Source organism: Cetorhinus maximus, chromosome 21 (assembly GCF_964194155.1).
Source record: "Cetorhinus maximus chromosome 21, sCetMax3.hap1.1, whole genome shotgun sequence".
Classification (NCBI taxonomy): domain Eukaryota; kingdom Metazoa; phylum Chordata; class Chondrichthyes; order Lamniformes; family Cetorhinidae; genus Cetorhinus; species Cetorhinus maximus.
In genome coordinates, this window is record NC_135899.1 from 69,905,369 (window position 1) to 69,927,284 (window position 21,916).

The window sequence follows — 21,916 nt, forward strand, 5'->3', positions numbered from 1 at the left end:
TGACACTCTGTACATTTATTGGCAGAGGCACTGTTGCCTCCTAAGGTGTTGATTCTGGCAAAGGTAGCACCGCCTCACCGATATTATGCTGCTTTCCATATTGTCGAATTTTCAGGGATCTGAGAAAACTTACTGTACATTCTGATAAAACTTGACGTGCAGATCCATAGGAGGAATATGCTGAAATAGCAAATGTTCAAAGGTACTGATATCTAACAATGTTGCAATTAGCCTGAAAACCAGTTTAACAGTAAATTTTGTATAATATTTGAAGTGCATCACCCATATTGTTTTAATGAAGAAAACTAAATAATACATCCAACATTTGTCCAGCTGAGCTGACGATATAACAAATCAGAATGTGTCTTCTGAGCACTGTTCTTTGAATCAAATGTTTAAAGAAAGGTCTGTTCTGTAATTGTACAGCAGCACAGTTTTTTCAGAGTACATAAATGCAACAACAACTTACATTTGGATAGCACTCTTAACATAGGAAAATGCTCCAAGACACTTGAGAGGGGAAGGAGAAATAGACTACTGTACAGAAGGAAAAAAGATTGTGTGTGTGTGTGTGTGTGTGTGTGAAAACCCCTCTGCTTGTTAGTTGATTTAAAAATATGTGATGAGAGATTATACTTCTACATTTTAATGTGGGATTTTCTGAGCTCCCTGACCTCTTAGACTCTGTCTCTAATCAGTGAACTTAAGTGTAAATTATATTAGATAAGTTTAGGTATAGCCCAGACTTGTACATTTTTGGTCTAGCTATATCTGATTTGTTGACTGCTAATGCTTTGTGCTTTGACGCTCTCCAAAGACCTGCCCTGTACTGGATGACATCACCAGCTTTAAATATTCCAGCTGCTTTTTTTTCCCTCAGCGAGTTTGTGCTCCACACAATGACCATGTAGAGTGAGCAGAGGAAACTGCTCAGCTCCAGACTTCGCCACCCAGTTCCCCAGGACGTGGCTAAAGAAAGCATCTCACTGAAGAGAGAGAGAGAGAGAGAGACACTCATATTACCACAGGCAGACAGACCAAGAACAATACTGTTTGAACAGGCTCAGGAAAGCAAGAGGGAATCTCTCTTTTTGCTGAAGAGTGGCTTGTAGCAGCTGGGCTGAATTGATCACAGTAAGAGAAAAGGAAAGAGCCTGTAAACTTGGGTGAAAAGTCAGAATCAGTGGACTATAGAAGAGATCTTGAAGTTACTTCATCATGGCTCACTCGACCCCACAGAATGGAGTGGACGGACACAAGGATCCTTTGATAGAGTTGTTTGTTAAGGTAGGATATGCCAGAATCTGACTCTTTATTCCAGAAACAGCCAGCAGACAGCTGTCTGAGAGGCTCTTGGCTCTGCTATGCACATTGCCTTTTTCTCACAAATCTATTTTTATATTTAGGCAAAAGTGATCATTATTATACTGCTGAACATCTGACTCCAAATAGTTGTGTATCAAAAATAGAGCTGTGCTCCAAAGTATACATTTTGTACTGAACCAGTTAAGAGTTTATGATTGAATTCTATTTCTGGTGTGCTTTGTGCCGTTCTCATGCTTTGTTACAGTTGTGTGATCTTCTCAAGCATAGTAAAACAGTTGCTAGTCAGTAGACATTTCAATGAAGTTATGCATAGCTGTCAATCATATTTTATGCAGACTGTTGTAGAGAACAATGGCCATTAATACAGTATTGATTTCTTTTTGGGTAAATTTGTCATTTGAGGTAAATTTGAGATGTTATTGTTTTAAGCGAAATTCAAGCACTCCTCTGGAACTTGTTACTGCAAAAAGTGGCTTTGTGGAGGCATGGTGATCAATGGTAATGTGAGACCACTTCCCATTGACTAGAGTTGCTTTCCCTAAATGCCAGCTAAGATCGATATTAGATGAATCATTCTAGCCGAAAGATTATGTAAATAAAGCAGCTTCTTGGAGTATGTATGAGTTGATTCACTCAGCAGCCACTGAAAATGTTCTGAGCTTAGCTAACTGCTTTCATACACAGGCTACAGATTTCATTATGCCAGCAAAGAAGTATGTTAATATTTATATTATCAGTAAGAGATTTTTGGGTGCGGCTTATAAAAATTCTATGATTGAATGACTTCCTACATAAGCACCAAAACTATCATTCATGGAGTGGTCATAATGGAACATTAAGCAATGGGGTTGATCTGACCTCTTCATTCCCTCATCAGTTTTTGAAAGTTTGTTTCTTTCCCAAAGGAAGTTTACCATCTATGTCACAGCGGCCTTAATTTGCCATGATTCGAATGATCAGTTTAATGAAAGTAATTTACCTGGGTAACAGGCGGTTGACTGAAATACCAGAATGATTAAATATAACGGCTGCACACATACCAAAGACCACACCCATGAACTGCTCAATAGCTCAGTTGTGCACTGGCCAGTGTGGAGCTGCAACAGACAGAGTGGGCTAGTCAAGGCCGTACTAAGGTAGCTAATCTTGGCTGGTGCAGGGTTAAGAGATACTTCAATTGGCATATGGCCATGGGCACGGGAAGGGAAAATTCAGAGAGATTTGTTGTTTCTGACCTCTGACCTCTGTCCAGTGTCCACTGTTGAAAAATCTGCATTTGTGAACATCAGCTGAGGTCAAATTTGGGCTGGCCTGTGATGCTGTCACAGCTGAATAGCTTGGCTACTCTCACTGATTAAGCCTTGGCATCTTTTTTGCACTTTGTCAAATCATCAGGATATCCAAAAGCATTTTACAATCGATGATTAGGTAGGCATACTTAGTGGTCAACTTCAGTTGTGATGCAATGTGGCATAAGATTTCTGCACAGCAAGGTTCCACAAACAGCAAATTACTCAATAACCAAATAATCAGGGACTGGATTTCACCAGCCCTCTGTGATCGGCTGGGAAGCAGGGGGGATCCGTAAAATGGTGAGAGAAGGTTGTGGGTGGAGTCGTCTTCCCACCACCATGCCATCTTACCAGTGGTGGGGAAGATGGTGGATGTCCCTCCTGCCCAGAGGTCAATTGAGCTACTCAAGTGGTCAATTAAGAGCGTCTTCTGAGCTGGCTCTCCAATGTGAGGTGGAGACCACGAGGTAAACCCTGGCAGCCTCCCAGAGGTGGGAGTGGTGGGGTGTAATGGGGCCTCCTTTATGCGCTCTCTTTGGCCTACAGAGGGCCTCCCAGGTGGCAATGACCACCCCTGCTGCTTGCCCTTACCAACTCATACCCTCTCCTCCTTACCAGGGCCTCTGCTCCCCTCAGACCCCACTTATCTGGTTGCGAGGGCTCACGTCCATCGTTACGGCTTCCTTCTCCTTCAGGTGCACCACCAGCAGTGACCAGCACTCCCAATGGTGCAGCTGAGGCTGCTGAACTGCCAAGATGTGTGATTGGCCAGCAACTCTGGGAGGTGGGCAACTGTCATTAACTGGGGCAGGAGGCCAGGTGGCAGCCATTAATTGGCTGCTGCTGGCAAGATGTGGCCTCTGGTCCTGCTGACCCACACCACCACCACTAAATTCGGCCTCCGTTACTTGATGGTGGTTTGAGGGAAGGATGTTTCCCAGGTCAAGAGGACCTTTGAACAATGCCATGGACTTGTTTTTGTTCATCCAAATAGGCAGATAGGTCCTCAGTTTTACGTCTCATCTGATTAGCTGGTACCTCAGACAATGGAGCACTCCCTCACTACTGACCGCACTGATATATTGGACTGTACGCTCAAGCCTGTAGTGAGGCTTAAACACACTTTCTGATGCAGTAGCATGAGTGCTGTCAACTGAACCGAGCTAATTTGGCTGACTGTAAAAGCCAAAGTTAATTTTGGTGGCTCCCATTAGCACCTACATGTCTCTTAGTCTTTGCTCTGTCCAACATCCCAGGTGTCCCCTCCGGGTAAGTATTAGGGATAAATATACTACATGACCTCAAGTTGAGCTACCTCCTTCATTCCTTTCCAAGACCTTTTTTTTTTCCACTTGTACAACTGGTTCCACTTTTTCACCCTTTCCTCGCTGCAGCTGAAACCCTTGTCTATGCTTTTGTCACTTGATTCCGAGCTTAACACTCCCCTAGTCAACTACCTCACCCCAAACCTCCACAAATGACAAGTCATTTCGAATACTATGTCAGATCTCTTCACCCATAAAAGGCCTCACACTCTCATGCATTTTCTGAACTTGATTGACTTCCATGCCTCAGGAAAGTGACTTCAAGATGCTGTACTCATTTTAATTTTCAAAGCCTGCATCACCCCCTTGCTTATCAAGAATCTATCTAGCTCTGCCTTAAAAATATTCAGAGACCCTGCTTCCACCCCTTTTGAGGGAAAATGTTCCAAAGACACTCAACCCTCTGAGAGGAGAAAATTCTCTTCATCCCTGTTTTAAATAGGCAACACCTTATTTTCAAACAGTGGCCCCTTGTTCTAGATTCTCCCACAAGAGGAAACATCCTTTCCACATCTACCCTGTTAATACCCCTCAGGATCCTATAAGTTTGAATCAAGTTGCCTCTTACTCTTCTAAACTCCAGCGGATACATGCCTAGCCTGTCCGACCTTTCCTCATTAGACAACCCGCCAGGTATTAGTCTAGTAAACCTTCTCTGAACTGCTTCGTACGCATTTGCATTCTTCCTTAAATAAGGAGACCAACACCATACACAGCGCTCCAGGTGTGGTCTCACTAGTGCTCTGTATAATTGAAGCATAACTTCCCTACTTCTATATTCAATTCCCTTCGCAATAATTAATAACATTCTATTAGCTTTCCTAATTACCTGCTGTATCTGCATATTCACCTTTTGTGATTCATGCTCTAGGACACCCAGATCCCTCCGCATCTCAGAGCTCTGCAACCTGTCACCATTTAGATAATAAGCTTCTCTTTTATTCTTCCTGCCAAAATGAACAATTTCACATTTTCCCACATTATACACCATTTGCCAGATTTTTGCCCACTCACTTAACCTATCTATGTCCCTTTGTAGCCTCCTTATTTTCTCTTCACAACTTATTTTCCTACCTATCTTTGTGTCATCAGCAAATTTAGCAACCATACCTTCGGTCCTTTCATCCAAGTTATTTATTTAAATTGTAAAAAATTGAGGCCCCAGCACTGATCCCTGTGGCACATCTTGCCAACCAGAAAATGACCCATTTATGCCTACTCTCTGTTTCCTGTTAGCTAGCCGATCGCCTATCCTCGCCAATATGCTACCCCCTCCACCATGAGCTTTTACTTTCTGCAATAACCTTTGATGTGGACCCGGTTTCCCTTTATTCACAGGTGCTACATCCCTGGCCTGCAAGACTTCCTTCCTTCATCCCCCACTTTGCCGTTTTCTCTCAGCAATCGAGGACTTGCTAAATGCTTTTCACCCATCATTTAACCTTCTTTGTGTGGTATTAGTGATCATAAGAGGAGAATCGTGTGGAGTATTAACTTTGTTTTATTTGTTCATGAGATGCGGGCACCCCTGGCTAAGCCAGCATTTATTGCCCATCGCTAATCACCCTTGGGAAGGTTGTATCAGCACAGTTGGCCCGAAAGGCTTCTTTCCCTGCTACAGATTCTGTTTAATTCTAACTGAGGAATTTAGCAATTTTTTTACATTTACCAAACAATTCAGTTAATGTAAATGAAAGTTCACTTTCAATAAACTTTTCATATTTTGTTTCATAATGCTCCTGTGCCTTGGGATGTTTTATTAAGTTAAAGGTGCTTTATATATATGTTGTTGTTTCAAATTTCTTCTTCATAATGCTAAAAAAATTAAGCATGTGGTAGCCAATCCAGATTGAAGAAATCTCATTAATTAAAAAGCATAGCATCAATATTGCAAATCTTTAATAAAGATGTGTTCACCACATACTTTTTAAAAGTTTAATTGGCTGACACGCTTATTAAAAATATTACATATCCCCCTTTCTAATTTAATATCAAAGGGGTGTTACAGGATTTTTGTCAAACAAGCTGAATTCACCTCATCAGACCCTTGTGAACAGGAAGTTTGGAATTCAACCATCAGCACAAGTCCGTTCAGAACAGCAAGACCAACATCAGTCTTAATAAATAAATCTGCAGTTTATATTCAAGACGTTAAATTTAATTTTACAAATAGCTTTGGTTGCCAAAGTCTAAAATGTTCCTTATTGATTATGGAGCCTGGGCAACATGTCTGCATCCTAACGAATGACCCATTTAAGCCTTGAATTGATGTGCACAGTCAGCAGAAATGTGCACCTATTATTTTACTTGGCTCCTTGTTGTCAAATGGTGGTTTATTTTAGGAGAATAAAATTGTAATTGATAAAAGCCCTACAGTCTTGAAAATACTGAGTGCTAATTCATAAATAGATTAATAGCAAGAGAACTGCATGTCCTTCAAATATTGACCCAATACACTTCCACTGCTGTGCCACTTCCTTGCTTTGACGTTTTCATCTGTCTGTCACAGGCGTGCCAATATTCTCTTGGCTTTGCCACAGTTACTGTTGATGTCAGATGACACTATATCTGCCCAATCAGGTGAACATAAAAGATCCCATGGCACTATTTGAAGAAGAGCATAGCAGTTTTCTCAAGTGTTTTGATCAAATTTTATCCCTCAACAAACACCATTAAAACAGATTATCCAGCCCCTGTCACATTGTTGTTTGTGGGACTTTACTGTCTGTTAATTAGCTGCTGTGCTTCCTACATTACAAGAGATGATTACACTTCAAAAGTACTTCATTGTAAAACACATTGTCCTAAATCCAAGAAAGGCGCCATATCAATTTGAGTTCATTCTTTCTACCATAAGTAGAACCTGATCAGAAAGTCTGAAGAAAGATGGGATTTAAATGGAAGGAAAATTGAAATTAATGTTTTTTCAGTTGTGTTGGCTGGTGCAGTAAAAGCAGGAGAAAATGTCATACCCCTGCTCTGGGAGAGACTGAGCACATTCGTACCAGACCTCACAAGCAACAGCTGAGATGAGACTCAAGGGCATTGCACCTTGGTGAAAAATTAAAAGAACATTTAATGCATAAGTTAGTGTAGTAAAGGCAGCAAGTTCAGTAACCAGAAACATAATACACTTCGAACAAAAGAATAAATAATTAGACCAGAAAATATATAAAATTAAATAAAAACTGCGACTGCAGGAATATGAACAGCTCACGCCTGCCCCTATAAACACATCCCCTATTTTTCAATTATAAAATAGAACATTTTTCTGTGCTATTCCAAACAAGGATTTGTAGCATTTTCATTGCAAATCCTGCCACTGCACAGCTGCATTGAATTTGCATCTTTAGTTTGAATATATTATGTAAATTGGTGTAAAAATTGCACTGGCATATGAGCTTCCATCTAGAGTTGTAGGATTCTAATTAGGCGCTGGAGGTGTGGCTTGTACTGTGGGTTTGAAAGAAACTGGATGTTTGCCAGAATAGAAAGCTGGTGTGCTTTAGGCTTCATGCTGCATATTGAAATATTTGGGAGTAAACCTTTGCACAGACATTACAAAAATGGAAGCCCTGTTTAAGGAGGCATTTATTTCACAGGAAACTATAATAGCGTACCACCCTGAGGTTAAGCATCCGAATGCAGTACATGAGTTTCCACAGCTTGTGAATTTAATTTTTTTTGCAGCCAGATCTAAAACAGATGGCATTTTAATAGTCTAGTCATTTGGCCAATTCATGTCTAAAGAATATTCTAGCACCAGTGAATGGCCATATTTAAGTTTAACCCTTTGGTAATCTGTGAGTTTTCAGCACCATGAGGAAAGGAAATGAAGCAATTTCAATTATGTGCATTTATTTAAAGAATACAATTTGTAAAGAAACCTATGCTCTTGCGGATTTTATTTATTTTGCTTCGTAATTTGAAAAATTGTCATGTATTATGAATATTAATATTTGAAAACCAGGTATATAGAATGAAACACAGTGCTCAAAGGGTCAGTACTTAGAACTTGTGAAATATTTGGAGGTGATGTTGGTAGCCACTCAGTATTTGGAACAATTAATTATTTTCAAAATACTTGGTACTATTTCATTGCAAGTTGCATCACCACTCTGGAGTCTGAAAGGAACAATGGTTAATTCATCAAAGGACCACAAATGGCTCAAACCTCCTGTAAGGTCAGGTCAAGTCTGAATAGTTTAATACTGATGATCTGCCCATTTCTTGTACTGGGGTGCGGAGCCAGAATCAGGATTCAGAAAGGAAGGAAAAACAATGTCACCAAGACGGGACGGAGTCTTTGACCTCGTCTGCTCCAGCCCAAGGTTATAAAGAGGTATATTAAAGAATGTTGTGCCCCGTGCTTGGAAGTTTCACTGCCTCTGTATTCAGCTTGATTATCATTACAGATACACACACTTGCTTTATTCCTGTAAAAGCAACACAATATTTTGCCCCGTCAAGCATCTCCTGGGTCGAATTGTATATGTGTGGACACATGTCTTTTGTGGTGTTCCAATCTTTCCTAAGTGACTGTATAGAATTCTGAATGTGGTGTTCAGGAAGCTCACCTGCTCTTGCTCTGTACCAGGATCAAGTCTCTTTGGGCTCATTTGTAAACTACTAGCAGCTGTCATTATTCAAGCAGGAAACAAAACCAGAAACAGAAATACCTGGAAAAACTCAGCAGGTCTGGCAGCATCGGCGGAGAAGAGCACAGTTGATGTTTCGAGTCCTCATTACCCTTCAACAGAACTAAGTAAAAATAGGAAAGGGGTGAAATATAATCTGGTTTAAGGGGGGGTGGGGTGGAAATGGGGGGGTTATATTTCACTCCTTTCCTATTTTACTTAGTTCTGTTGAAGGGTCATGAGGATGCGAAACGTCAACTGTGCTCTTCTCCGCCGATGCTGCCAGACCTGCTAAGTTTTTCCAGGTATTTCTGTTTCTGTTTTTGTTTTGGATTTCCAGCATCCGCTGTTTTTTGTTTTTGTTACTATTCAAGCAGGAATTCATTTCAAGTTGACTTGGTGACAACAGTTTAGATTTTACTCCGGTCAGTGATCCAGAAGGCTGTTATTATTCAGATTTTAAAAAATAGCAAATTCACACACAAAATATATTTTTATTCTTTTTGAAAGGGTAGAATAGAAAGATCAGGAGATGGGACCAGGATAGCAGATTTTTCTTTTTTAGAATCTTGATAGAGTGAACTCTGGGCTCCAGTTCCGTGGTTACCGATTCCCCACTGGTATCAAGCCCAAGTGAACGTAGACAGTGAATTTCAGCAGGCTGTTCTTGCACTGGAGGAATCACAACCAAGCCCAATTCCCTCCAGATCCACATGCACTTCCATCAGGAGTTTCTGCAAAGCAAGTAGGGCGAGGCCAGTTTTGGTCTGATTAATACAGAGTGTAAAGACCGATTGTAACTTTCTGACTGCTTCCCCTCAGGTAACTCAGTGCAGGCAGGGAAATGAACCTGGGACTTGCTGCTTTGTATGGGCAGGCTACTCACTGGGTTAAGCAGCTCCCTCATCCTGTTTATTGTGCTGTTGCACACTTGGTTTTAAAGAGGGTCCATTATCTCTATAGCAAGCCTTCAAATAAATGTCTGTTTGGGAAATTCAGTTTTGTGCATGATTTTCATTGGAGGATAAATGCTTGCGCCCTGGTCGCAAAAAAATTGAGCAGCCTTCATGCTCTCTCTCCCATTGTGTCAGTTGTGGCTCAGTTAGCAGCACAGTTACCTCTAAGTCACAAAGATCTGGGTTCAAGTCCCACTTCAGGACTTGAGCACAAAAGTCAAAGCTGACCCACCAGTGCATTACTGAGGGGGTGCTGCACTGTCAGACGTGCTGTCCTTTGGATGACATGTTAAATCTAGGTCACATCTGCCTGGTCGGGTGGAATAAAAAATTTCAGGGAACTATTTCGGAGAAGGTTAGGGGAGTTATCCCTGGTGTCCTGGCCAATATTTATCCCTCAATCAACATCACCAAAAACAGGTTGTCTGGTCATTATCACATTGTTGTTTGTGGCTGTTTGTTGTATGCAAATTAGCTGCTGCATTTCTGACATTACAACAGTGACTGTACTTCATTACTTCTAATGAAATGGTCGTGAAAGCGCAAGTCTTTTTTCTTTTAGTATCACACTGCTGCACTACCTGTGCTTTTGAGTTTGGATGCTGTGTCCAATCTAGTACAAAATTTACTGAAGCATGTTTTACACTTTGATCTTGATTTTCATTAAAAAATCAATAATTTTCACTGTGAGATGTGGCAGTGGCATAGATAATTGGCCCCATTGCATGTGTCTGTAGAGGGATCTGGTATAGTGCCTGCAAGACTTTGCCATACAACATCCCTTTAATCTCTATTCAACAACTATTATCCGAAGGTACCCAAATAGATGGTATGATGACTCTGTTCCCTGAAGCAAATATTTAATTCTTTGAATAGCTGGTAATTGAAAAAGCAAAAGCAGTTCAGGCTCATTGTATGCATGTGTCCCTTCACCTGTTTCCATGTAGACACACATTATTAATTCAAAGGATCTGGTGCCATTATTTAACTAGATTAATTGAAACTGGTCCTGCTAGTGATTCAATGGATGATCTTGGTTATTGTGAGTCAGTGGCAGAGATCTGCTGCCGTTTATATTTAACCAGTTGTTTTTAAAATGTGACAGTTCATTGTTTTTCAGTTGTTTTTTTAAAAGTTATTCAAGGGATGTGGGCATCTCTGAGTAGGCTAGCATTTATTGCCCATCCCTAATTGCCTTTGAGAAGGTGGTGGTGAGCTGCCTTCTTGAACCACTGCAGTTCATGTGGTGTAGGCGCACCCACAGCACTGTTAGAGAGGGAGTTCCAGGATTTTGACCCAGCGACAGTGAAGGAACGGTGATATATTTCCAAGTCAGGATAGTGAGTGGTTTGGAGGGGAACTTCCAGGTGATGGTGTTCCCGTTATCTGCTGCCCTTGCCCTTCTAGATGTTAGTGGGCATGGGATTGGAAGGTGCTTTCTAAAGATCCTTGGTGAGTTCCTGCAGTGCATCTTGTAGATAGTACATGCTGCTGCCACTGTGCATCGGTGGTAGAGGGAGTGAATGTTTGTGGATGGGGTGCCAATCAAGTGGGCTGCATTATCCTGAATGGTGTCAAGTTTCTTGAGTGTTGTTGGAGCTGCACTTATCCAGGCAAGTGGAGAGTAACCACACTCCTGACTTGTGCCTTGCAGATGTTGGATAGGCTTTGGGGAGTCAGGAGGTGAGTTATTTGCTGTAGGATTCCTAGTCTCTGACCTGCTCTTGAAGCCACAGTATTTATATGGCTAGTCCAGTTCAGTTTTTGGTCAATGGCAAGCCCCCAGGATGTTGATGGTGGGAGATTCAGTGATGATAATGCCATTGAACATCAAGGGGCAATGGTTAGATTCTCTCTTGATGGAGATGGACATTGCCTGGCATTTATGTGGCACGAATGTTACTTGCCACTTGTCAACCCATGCCTGGATATTGCCCAGGTCTTGCTGCATTTGGACATGGACTGCTTCAGTATCTGAGGAGTTGCAAATGATGCTGAACTTTGTGCAGTCATCAATGAATGCTCTCACTTCTGACCTTATGATGTAAGGAAGGTTATTGATGAAACAGCTGAAGATGCTTGGGCCTAGGACACTACCCTGTGGAACTCTTGCTGTAGTGCCCTGGAACTGAGATGATTGACATCCAACAACCACAACTATCTTCCTTTGTGCTAGGTATGACTTCAACCAGTGCAGAGTTTTCCTCCTGATTCCTATTGACTCCAGTTTTGCTAGGGCTCCTTGATGCCACACTCAATCAAATGCAGCCTTGATGTCAAAGGGAGTCACTCTCACCTCACCTCTGGAGTTCAGCTTTTTTGTTCATGTTTGAACCAAAGCTGTAATGAGGTCAGGAGCTGAGTATTCCTAGTGGAACCCAAACTGGGCGTCAGTGAGCAGGTTATTGCTAAACAAGTGTCACTTGATAGCACTGTCGATGACCTCTTCCATCATTTTACTGACAATCGAAAGTAGACTGATCGAATGGTAATTGACTGGGTTAGATTTGTCTTACTTTTTGTGTGCAGAACGTAGCTGGATGATTTTCCACGTTGGTGGGTAGATGCCAGTGTTGTAGGAAGGTAGTGGGCTATGTAACATTTGCTGCTGGGAACCTGTTGTAATCTTTTTGTTGTTAAGGTGACAGTGAGCCATTCATGGATGGCTCAGCAAGTTTACTCTGTTAAGCCATCAGGTCAGTAAGATCCAGGTTTGAACCCCAGTCTGCGTTGGGTGAACCGATCTTGGCCTGCATGGACAGCGGCAAAGACACTTCAAATTGGCAGTCAGTTCTTTAGATAGCTGCTAACTAAGGGAGGGAAACGTCAACTGGGGGATATCCAGCAGCTTTGCCTGGAAGTGGCTGGTGTGTGTTTGACCAACACAGCATTCTGGTTTATAGTTAATGTGGTCACGTCGCTCACCCACATTTACTGACTAGCTCCTAGACAAAGGCTGACCATTAGGATGAGGTAACAGAGAGAACCTGTGAAACTGAACCCCAACAATACACCAACACCTCCAGGAGGGGAGAAAAACTGGGTATTTTTAAAAACGGACTTCATTGGCCCAACTTAGTGAAGCTGGTATGCTCAAAACATATATTGCAATTACCAAAACATTCTTATTGGGGAAATCCGCTAATACTGTACCCCTGTGGATTCTGGAGAACACACAGTGGGAAACACAGTCTCTCAACATCTTCCATGTATTTAGCAGGGTGTTAAATATTTTGACAATTGAGCGAGAGAACAATGGCCTCTTTTATATAAGCATCTTTTTTTTTTGTTTAAAGGAAGATACAACTTTATTGCCTCAAAAGGGAAATAAAACATTGCCTCCTCTGACAAATTGCTTGAATTATTTCTGATAGGATTTAATTTTTTTATGGCAAAGACAGATTTGACTCAATATTTATATGCACTACATAATTATGTAGGGACTGGTTAGCTCAGTTGGCTAGACTAGTGTGCGGTTCAGAATAAAAGAGCGGGTTCAATCTCCATTCTGGATGTGGTATTTTGGGAGCTGCCTTCTCTCCCTACCCGTGAGAGTGGAAGGCAATGGCAAACCACTACTGACAAAAGCTGCCAAGAAAACTGCCCAAGATGAAGCACCAGCAGATAGTGAGCCAAGAAATTACCTTTGGGCAGAGCGCACATACTATACCATACATAATTATGTGGGCCTGTTTCTTTAAAATGAGGACAAGAGTACAAATTAATCAGATACTCAAAATTCTGTGTTTTTCCTTTAAATTTTTATGATTATTATGCTGAAGGATGTTTGGACACCCATCAAGTACGTTCCTCCACTGAAGCATTGGGAAACTGAAGCCATTATTTTTTGCATTACCTCCAGTTCAGTGCCTTCACCCCCTTGCATCCCTTTCCCAGGCCTTTGTCTCAGGCTCATCCAGACTGTTCACAATGTCAGTGTCTTATTCAATCTGAAGCTGATCTCCCAATACCATATACAACCCACCACAAAGATCACCTTTTACCTCCATAACTGTCATCATGCCACCTCAGCCCTCTCCCGCTGACCCCTTCATCCACGCCTTTGTCATCTCCGCACTTGACTGTTCCATGTACCTAGCCAGCTCCCATTCTCCACTCTTTGTAACATCAACTCATCCAAACCCCTGCTAATCTAGTACCTAATCTGGTTCAAGTCTGCTCACCCATCAACAATTTCCCACTAACCCAGGTTGACTTCCTCTCCACCACTCCCTCCAATTTAAAATTCTCATCCTCATATTTAAATCCACTTGCTGCCTCATCGCTCCCTACCTCTGTAGCCTCGTGCAGCTCTACCACTGTCTCTTATCCTAACATTTTTTTCACTCTTTCACCCCAACGTTGGTGGCCATGCTTTTAACCACCTTTTAGCCACGCTGTTGAATACCCTTTCTAAGCCCAACTGCCTCTTCACTTCCCTCTCCTCCATCTTATGATGCTTCTTAAAGCCCATCTTTTAGATCAAGTTTTTGATTGCCACACCAAATATCTCCTTTTTTGACTCAGCATAAAATTTTGTCTAATTATGGCTCTGTGAAGCATCTTGGGGCATTTTTCTGTCCTGTCTTTAATCTAGAAAAAAATGTCCCAAGGTGCTGCAGGGAGGTATAAAGATACTAGGTAGAAAATCAGATTGATTTGATTATGCTGTATAAAACCAGGTGTTTAAGGAACAGATGACTAGGTTTGCTTTGTATATTTATTTTTTGAATCAAATAATTTCCTGCCCTCACACACTTACACACGTACACAATCCCAGCCGTTGATTTAGATCAATATTTGCATTCTTGGGTTGTTTCTCATTCCCTCTGGACTGGGACTGAAACAACAGATTAAATGATGAAAGGACAATACTGTACAAAGTTTTTTGGTAGATACTGTACCACCCAATCCCATGTGCAATGATTGTGAATAAGAAATTGCTGTTGTAGAAGAGTAACACAAAAGAGTAACACAGAAAGATTAATTGCACCTGCATCTTTTCTGACCACCAAACATCAAAGGAATCAAGTTATTTTCAGAATTCAGAACCTGAAAGTAGCCTTTAAGCTCATGTGTATATATAAGCAACAACAACAAACAATAATTTGCATTTATATTGCAGCTTCAACATAGTAAAACAACCCAAGGTGCTTCACAGAACCTTAATCAAACAAATACTGAACTGAAATGGGAGGCATTAGGACAGGTTCCCAAAAGATTGGTCAAAGAGGTAGGTTTAAGGGACATCTTAAAGGAGGAGAAAGATATTGAGCAGCAAAAAGGTTTAAGAAGGGAACCCCAGGGTTTAGAGTTCAAATGTCTGAAGTTATGAGCACCAGTGCTGGGATAAAGCAAACTGGGGTTGCACAAAGGCCAGAACTAGAGTGTTGCGGACGTCTTGGAGGGTTGTAGGGCTGGAAGAGGTTACGAAGGTATGGTGGGGTGAAGCAATAGAGGGAGTTGAACATGAGGATGGGAACAACAAAATCTCATTGCAGGAGCATTGGTAGAGCAGGAGCATATGGAGGACAGTGAGCACAGGGGTAATAGGTGAAAGTGAGTTGTTGCGAGTTAGGATACAGGCAGCTGAGTTTGAGTTTATGGAAGGTAGAAGGTGGGAGAGCAGTGAGAAGAACATTGGAGTAGTTGTGTCTGGAGATAACAAAAGCATGGATGAGGCGGAGATAGGTGACAAGATGGAGGTGGAAGTAAGTGGTCTTGATGATTGTTATGACACAGCTGATGGTAAGTGCTGAGCTGTTCAAATCCCAGAGGGAAACTTGAAACAACTGTCAAAACCAATTTTGCAAGTTGTATGTTTTGAGATGCAGGCTTTGAATTCAGTAGTAATAAGACCATCGAGCCTCAAGAGGTTTTTATAAAACTATATTAAACATTTATTCACACAAGAAAGATTGTAAGCACGTACATATGTCTACAAAATTGCTACTATAATAACTACAAAAATCCCCAAATTAATCTGACTCCTAGTTACACCTCCATTAAGGCAACAGTAGAACACATAGGGGAGAATTTTCTCCATGTCGGGGGTTGGGGGTGGGGTTGGATGGGAGCGGGTGCAGGCGGGCGTGAAGCCAATCGCCACCAATGATCGGTTGCATGCAGCCATTTTAAGTGGGCAGGCCAATTAAGGCCCGCCCAGCGTGACACGCACCTGGAAGCGCTGAGCGCTCCCTGTATGGGCGGGGGTGGTAGGCTGAGTCAGGGCCTGCGCTCATTCGTGCATGTGCGCAAAAGAGCGCAGAAATCTCCCTGAGGCACAGAGCTGCCTCAGGGAGATTAGTTTGATTTTTTAAAATTTTAATAAAGAAAAAAATTTTTTAAGACATGTCCCCTCAGGTGACAGCCTTAAGGTTGGACGGGCAGCTCCGATAAGTATTTCAATCACTATTTAAATTGCCTTTGACAGTTCAGCGGTCACGAAGCTGACTCTGGTGCGCGCCTGCTGAACTGAAAATCTGAATGATGGGCGGTGACTTTGGGACGCATGCCCGACGTCACCTCCACTCACCAACCTGAAGATTCTGGCCAAAAATTTAAAAAGACCCCTGGCAAAACACACTCTAGACAGTCGCATTCAAAATGAGTTTCTTTCAGTTCTGGGTCCTTGCAGACAGCGGCTTGAGGCTTACAGGCTGGAGGCTTTAGACCTTAGAATCCCTCTTTTCTACCAACAGCCTTCTCTTCCTTTATACATATTTTCCTTTTTGAGTGCAAATTTTCATTGTATCACTATGTCTTTTGAACTTTACCTCTTCTAATAATAAGACCCTTTCATAATACCCACTTTATTAGTAATAGTTGGGAAAAATAAACAAACACACTGGCCAGAATTTTTCCGTCGGCGGGGCCCACTCACCGATGGCAAAATGACGTGGGATGACCCCTTAATGTCATCCCGCCCCATTTAAATATTCAGGAAGGCGGACGGACAGCGAAATCAGCTGCAGGCCTGCCGACCTGTCAATGGCCAATTGAGGCCATTGACAGGATAATTAAGGTAATTAAAGACCCGGCCCATCCAACCTTAAGGCTGGGGGGCAGGCCAGGAGCCCCAGTGGGCTTCTGAAAAAACATGAAACCTCATCCACTGGGATGATGTTTTATGTCTGTTTTAAAAAACTTTAATAAACTTTATGTGATATTTATTAACATGTCCCATCTCGTGTGACATTGTCACATGAGGGGGACGTTAATAATTTATTTATTTTTCTATTTTTTAAGTTTATAAAACTTTCAGCGATCTCCCTGAGACAGCACTTAGTCTCAGGAAGATGTGCGCTCTTTCGTGCATGTGTGAAAGAGCGCACTTTGACAGTTGGGGAATCCCTCCCCCACCCTGCAGAGCATAGCACTTACTGTCGGGTGGCCCGCTGGGCGGGCCTTAATTGGCCCACCCACTTAAAATGGCGGCGGGGCCCGTTTCGGTGGCGGCGATTGGCTGCCCACCCGCCGCCAAGCCGATGGGGCCCGTCCGCCCATCAAGGGCAAAATTCTGCCCACTGTTTCTGAGCTTCACCTGGATAGATGTAACATTGCACTCCATCTCTTTGAATCCGAGCGACACTAGTTTGTTTAAAGAGAAAATGCAAATTGTCCTCACGTTTACCTAATTAATATTTCAAACCTACTTCTCTTCTATACATCAAAGCCTCTAGACCAGCTGGCTTTAATCCAGTTAAGACACATGCACACATACACACACAGACACCACTAAACTCTATTGTAAAATAATTTCCAATAACATTATAGACATTATGATATTTTCTTGACAATGATGGAGAGAATATGGGGCCAGAAACTCAGTTTTTGGTCAAATAAGATGGTGAGGTTCTAAACAGCCTGGTTCAACTGATGACAGTGACCATGGAGTAGAATAAAATCTGTGGTTAGATAATGAGGTTTGTGGCAGGGGCCAAGCACTATGTTTAATTAGAGGAAGTTTGTACAAAGCTGGATGTCAAACAAGCAGTCTGACAAGACAAAGGCAGAGAATGGGTCTAGAGAGGTAGTAGAGCTGGTTATCGTCAGCATACTTGTAGAACCTGACATTGTGCTTTTGTCACTGAGGGGCAGGACATGGATGAGAAATTGGTTGGGGCCAAAGAGAGATCCTTTGGGATTCCAGACATGATGGTGTAGGAGCAGGAAAAGGCACCATTGCAGGAAACTCTATGACAGGATCAATGGGAGTGAAATCAGCTGGAGAATAGAGGAGAGCCATTTGAGGAGTATGATCTGGTCATCCATGTCAAAGGTTACAGAAGGTTCAGTCACATAGGACACCATTTGTAACTTTGATTAGGGCCATATCAATACTGAGGCAAGAGCAGCAACCGGATTGGAGATCGGAGAATTTAAATCGGAGTTGTGATAAAGATGGGCACGAATTTGAGGGCCAATAACGTTTCCAAGGATTTTAGAGAGGAAAGGAATTTGACAATGATACGCTAGTTTGCAAGGACAGAGGGATCAAGGTGGATCATTTGAGGAAGGGGATGATCATGGCAGATTTGAAAGGGAGGAGGGCACAACCTAAGAAGAGGGAACCATTTACAGTATTGGCTAGCATGGAGATCAGGTGGGAAGTTGCGTGGTCAGTAGTTCAGGTTTGAGAGAGCAGGAGGTGTGTCTTATGGGCAAACTGAGCTCAGTTAGGACATGATATAAGAGTTAGAGAGAAACTAGAAAAAGTGTTAGTTCAGGATTAGAATCGAAGGGAACCTTGGAGGAAATTTGGTTAGGTGGACTAGGGGAGGGGAAGGATGTGGTAGAGACTGAACAGATGGCTTGAATATCATTAACAAATAAGTTAATGAGTTCCTTGCAAATGTTGTTGGAGGCAAAGGTGGTGGGGACAGGGAAGAGGAATCTAAAGATAAGGTTGAGAGTGGAGAAAAGAGGGAATTAGGGAGAGGCTAATGGAGGACTGGAGAGCAGTGAACTTACAGAGAGAGCAAGGTAAATTGAGATGGAGGTTGTCACAGAGGGCGTCTTTAGCCAGGCCAGCATTTATTACCCATCCCTAATTGTCCTTGAAAAGGTGGTGGTGAGCTGCCTTCTTGAACCGCTGCAGTCCATGTGGTGTAGGTACACCCACAGTGCTGTTAGGGAGGGAATTCCAGGATTTTGACCCAGCAACAATGAAGGAATGGCAATATATTTCCAAGTTAGGATGGTATGTGGCTTGGAGGGGAACTTCTAGGTGCTGGTGTTTCTGTGTGTCTGCTGCCATTATTATTCTAGATGGTAGCAGTCATGAGTTTGAAAGATGCTGTCTAAGGAGGCTTGGTTGGTTCCTGCAGTGCATCATGTAGATGGTACACACTGCTACCACTGTGCATAGGTGGTGGAGGGAGTGAATATTTGTGGATGGGTTACCAATCAAGCAGACTGCTTTGCCCTGGATGGTGTCAAGCTTCTTGAGTGCTGTAGGAGCTGCACTCATCCAGGCAAGTGGGGAGTATTTCATCACACTCTTGACTTATGCCTTGTAGGCGGTGGACAGGCTTTGGGGAGTCAGGAGGCGAGTTACTCGCCGCACAATTCCTAGCCTCTGACTTGCTCTTGTAGCCACAGTATTTATATGGCTAGTCCAGTTCAGTTTCTGGTCAATGGTAACCCCCAGGATGTGCCCTTATGGGCACATATCAAGGCAACTTAGTCCAAGCCAGAATTTTCCAGCCCCTCCCACCGACGGGATCTTTCGGTCCTTCCGAAGTCAACGGACCTTTGACCGGCTCACCATATCCGCCACGGGGCAACCTGCCCCGGCGGGGCCAGAGAACCCTGGTCCAAGTCTTAGCATCCTCCATCCCATGTACAGTCAGACTGTCATAAGGTTTCTTTCTCTTCTTAGGTTTCTTTCTCTACTAACCCCCTTACATTATTACAATTTTATTATTGTTGAGTAGTTCTCGATAAAAACAAAGTACTGAAAACTATGATTAATGTGATGGCACATCACGTACATAGTTGAGCTTACAATGTCATCATAGCAGTGTATTATAGTAGCTATGGTTTTTTTAGTCTTAATTTCTGGGATAATTCAGTAGTCCTGTGCTTCCAGTGAGAAACTCTGCTTTCTGGAATCATGGGTCAGGTATGGCATTACAACCCTGTGGCCCTACTCCAGTCCTCACTGTGAGCCCTGTTTCCTCCTACAAGCACAGGATCGCAGAATTACCCCTTCTTTTTTTCTCAGGAGAGTGTTTGATTCTCTGCATTCCCTCTCCCCTGGGAAAATTAAACCTTTTTTCAATTACTCTTAAAGGGAGCTTGCCTTCAAACATTTATAGTTTACACATCCAAAATATCTGAAGCACATACAGAAGTTAGCATGTAGAATCAAAGATTTTTTAAAAACCACACGCTCACAAAATATATTTCAGACTGTTTCAGAAGTGTAATCAGGGAGTACACCTCAAGGAAGCCCTTTAAAACTCTCTAGAAAAAATTGTAAAATTTGTACCTAACTGGAGTTCTGATAGCTTTAGACTGCCATATAATACATACACTGTGTGTCATGTCCATTGTCCATGTTTGTATCCAATGCACCAAATGCTCCATTGGACACCTTCCAAATGCAGCAATAGCCCTAAAAAAACAATAATTCTTGGCGCTACAATTAGATAACACAAAACTGGTGATTCAAGTTGGAATAGTGGTGATGGTCAGTACCTAATTTTGGATACTGACCAAATTATCAAGCTGATTTCCTTAAAATAGAGACCATTTTAGAGTACATGCTGAACTTCTTGTGTTCAACTATATTGGAAGATGCAGTGCTGATTATTTTCAATATTGGAGTATGTTTTCAATGTAATGCGTTGCTTCTTTGCAATCATAATGCTGAACAAAATAATTAGAAAATGACCTCCTACAGAAACATGTGGACCTGTACACAACTATAGTACAATTTGCAGCTTAATCACCAGCCCCAACACTTTGGAAAGGTCACTTTTTATTCATTCATGAGATGTACGTGGATGTCGCTGGCTTGGCCTGCATTTATTGACCCTCTGAGAAGGTGATGGTGAGCCTCTATTTTGAAAATTGTGTTCCAGCCTCCACTTTTCCACCTTTAATTTTGTGGTTCTAGATGGTAGCAATCATGGGTTTGGAAGGTGCTGTCTAAGAATTTTTACAATTTTGTCCATGCCTCTGCTATTGGTCACTGAAATGTGCATTTTCTCTGCTTTCAGTTAACATTGGTCCCGGAATATTAGTTTGAAAGTAAATCTTAAAAACATAGACTTCAAAGCATTGATGTAATATTGTTATAATTTCAGTAATAGAGGTGGATGTTTCTAATTGAAATAATTAGTAATTTACTTATTCAAGCAGAGTGGGAAATATATCCGTTTGGATATATGAATAATTGCATTTTAATTCTATCAAATTAATTAACATTAATTCACCATGGGAAGAAAGACAGTGTAATGAAATAATTGTTGATGCAGGACTTACATGAGTATGAACAGTTCAATAACCAGGCAGCTTCGATTTTATTTGGATAAACAGCTTCCCACTGTCATCAGTTATAATGACCTGACTTCAGACAACATTCTACCTAGTGATTAGGTTACTGCTGTGTGTACTGGTGGTTGCACTCAGCCTGTATGGCTTTGGAGTCTGTAATTGTCTAAAAATGTCTGCTTTGATAATCTGAAGATGACAGTGATTGTTATGTCAAGTGACTAGATACAAGGGCAGTTATGATGAAAGTCTTCCCATGCAGCTCAAGTGACAAGGGGGACCTGTACACATTGGGAAATGTTTGCTGCTGTTTTAAGAAATAGACAGTCGCAGCATACTATGCAGAAACAACATAACCTTAAATCATTGTGCATATCTGTGCACAGGATCTTGTACCTTCTGTTATACCAACACCTAAAACACTTCAATATGGCAGCATAGCCAGGCAGATATGGCCTGTTGAATTGATGTGTGACATGTGTTCTTTGCTGATAGACTGCAGCACTAGCTGTTGCTAATTACACTGAAGCTGCAAATCCAAACAATGTGAGGTTATAATTCCAGGAAGCAAGACACATCCCTGTCTGCTTCAGCTGTAGCAATCTGAACCCAGATATCATGTAGGAAAAGAAAACAGCAATACGGGAAAATGGAAATGCAAAATGATCGCAAGTCCCAGAACACCCGGGGTGTTTATGAGTCATTCAGCAGATGTGGATTTGCTTGTATATTTATGTTAACTTGCAGTATTTCTGGACAAAGGGGAATTTGTTTCACTTTTTGTTCTTTGGATTTCTAAAACGTCTACAAGGAATTCTAAGAAAATCTGGTCATTGCTTCTCCTGTGGAATTCTGTAGCAGACAGCATTATTGCCTGG

The 21,916-nt window shown here is 42.0% G+C and overlaps 1 protein-coding gene across 1 annotated transcript in view; it reads left to right on the forward strand.

Moving 5' to 3' along the window:
* Window positions 1-894: 894 nt before the first annotated feature.
* Window positions 895-21,916, forward strand: part of clic4 (chloride intracellular channel 4) — a 131,808-nt gene continuing 110,786 nt past the window's right edge. Inside the window, exon 1 of the mRNA XM_078567090.1 lies at window positions 895-1,287. Within this exon, the coding sequence (XP_078423216.1) occupies window positions 1,219-1,287 (69 nt within the window). The 5' untranslated portion in view covers window positions 895-1,218. The remainder of the gene's footprint in view (window positions 1,288-21,916) is intronic.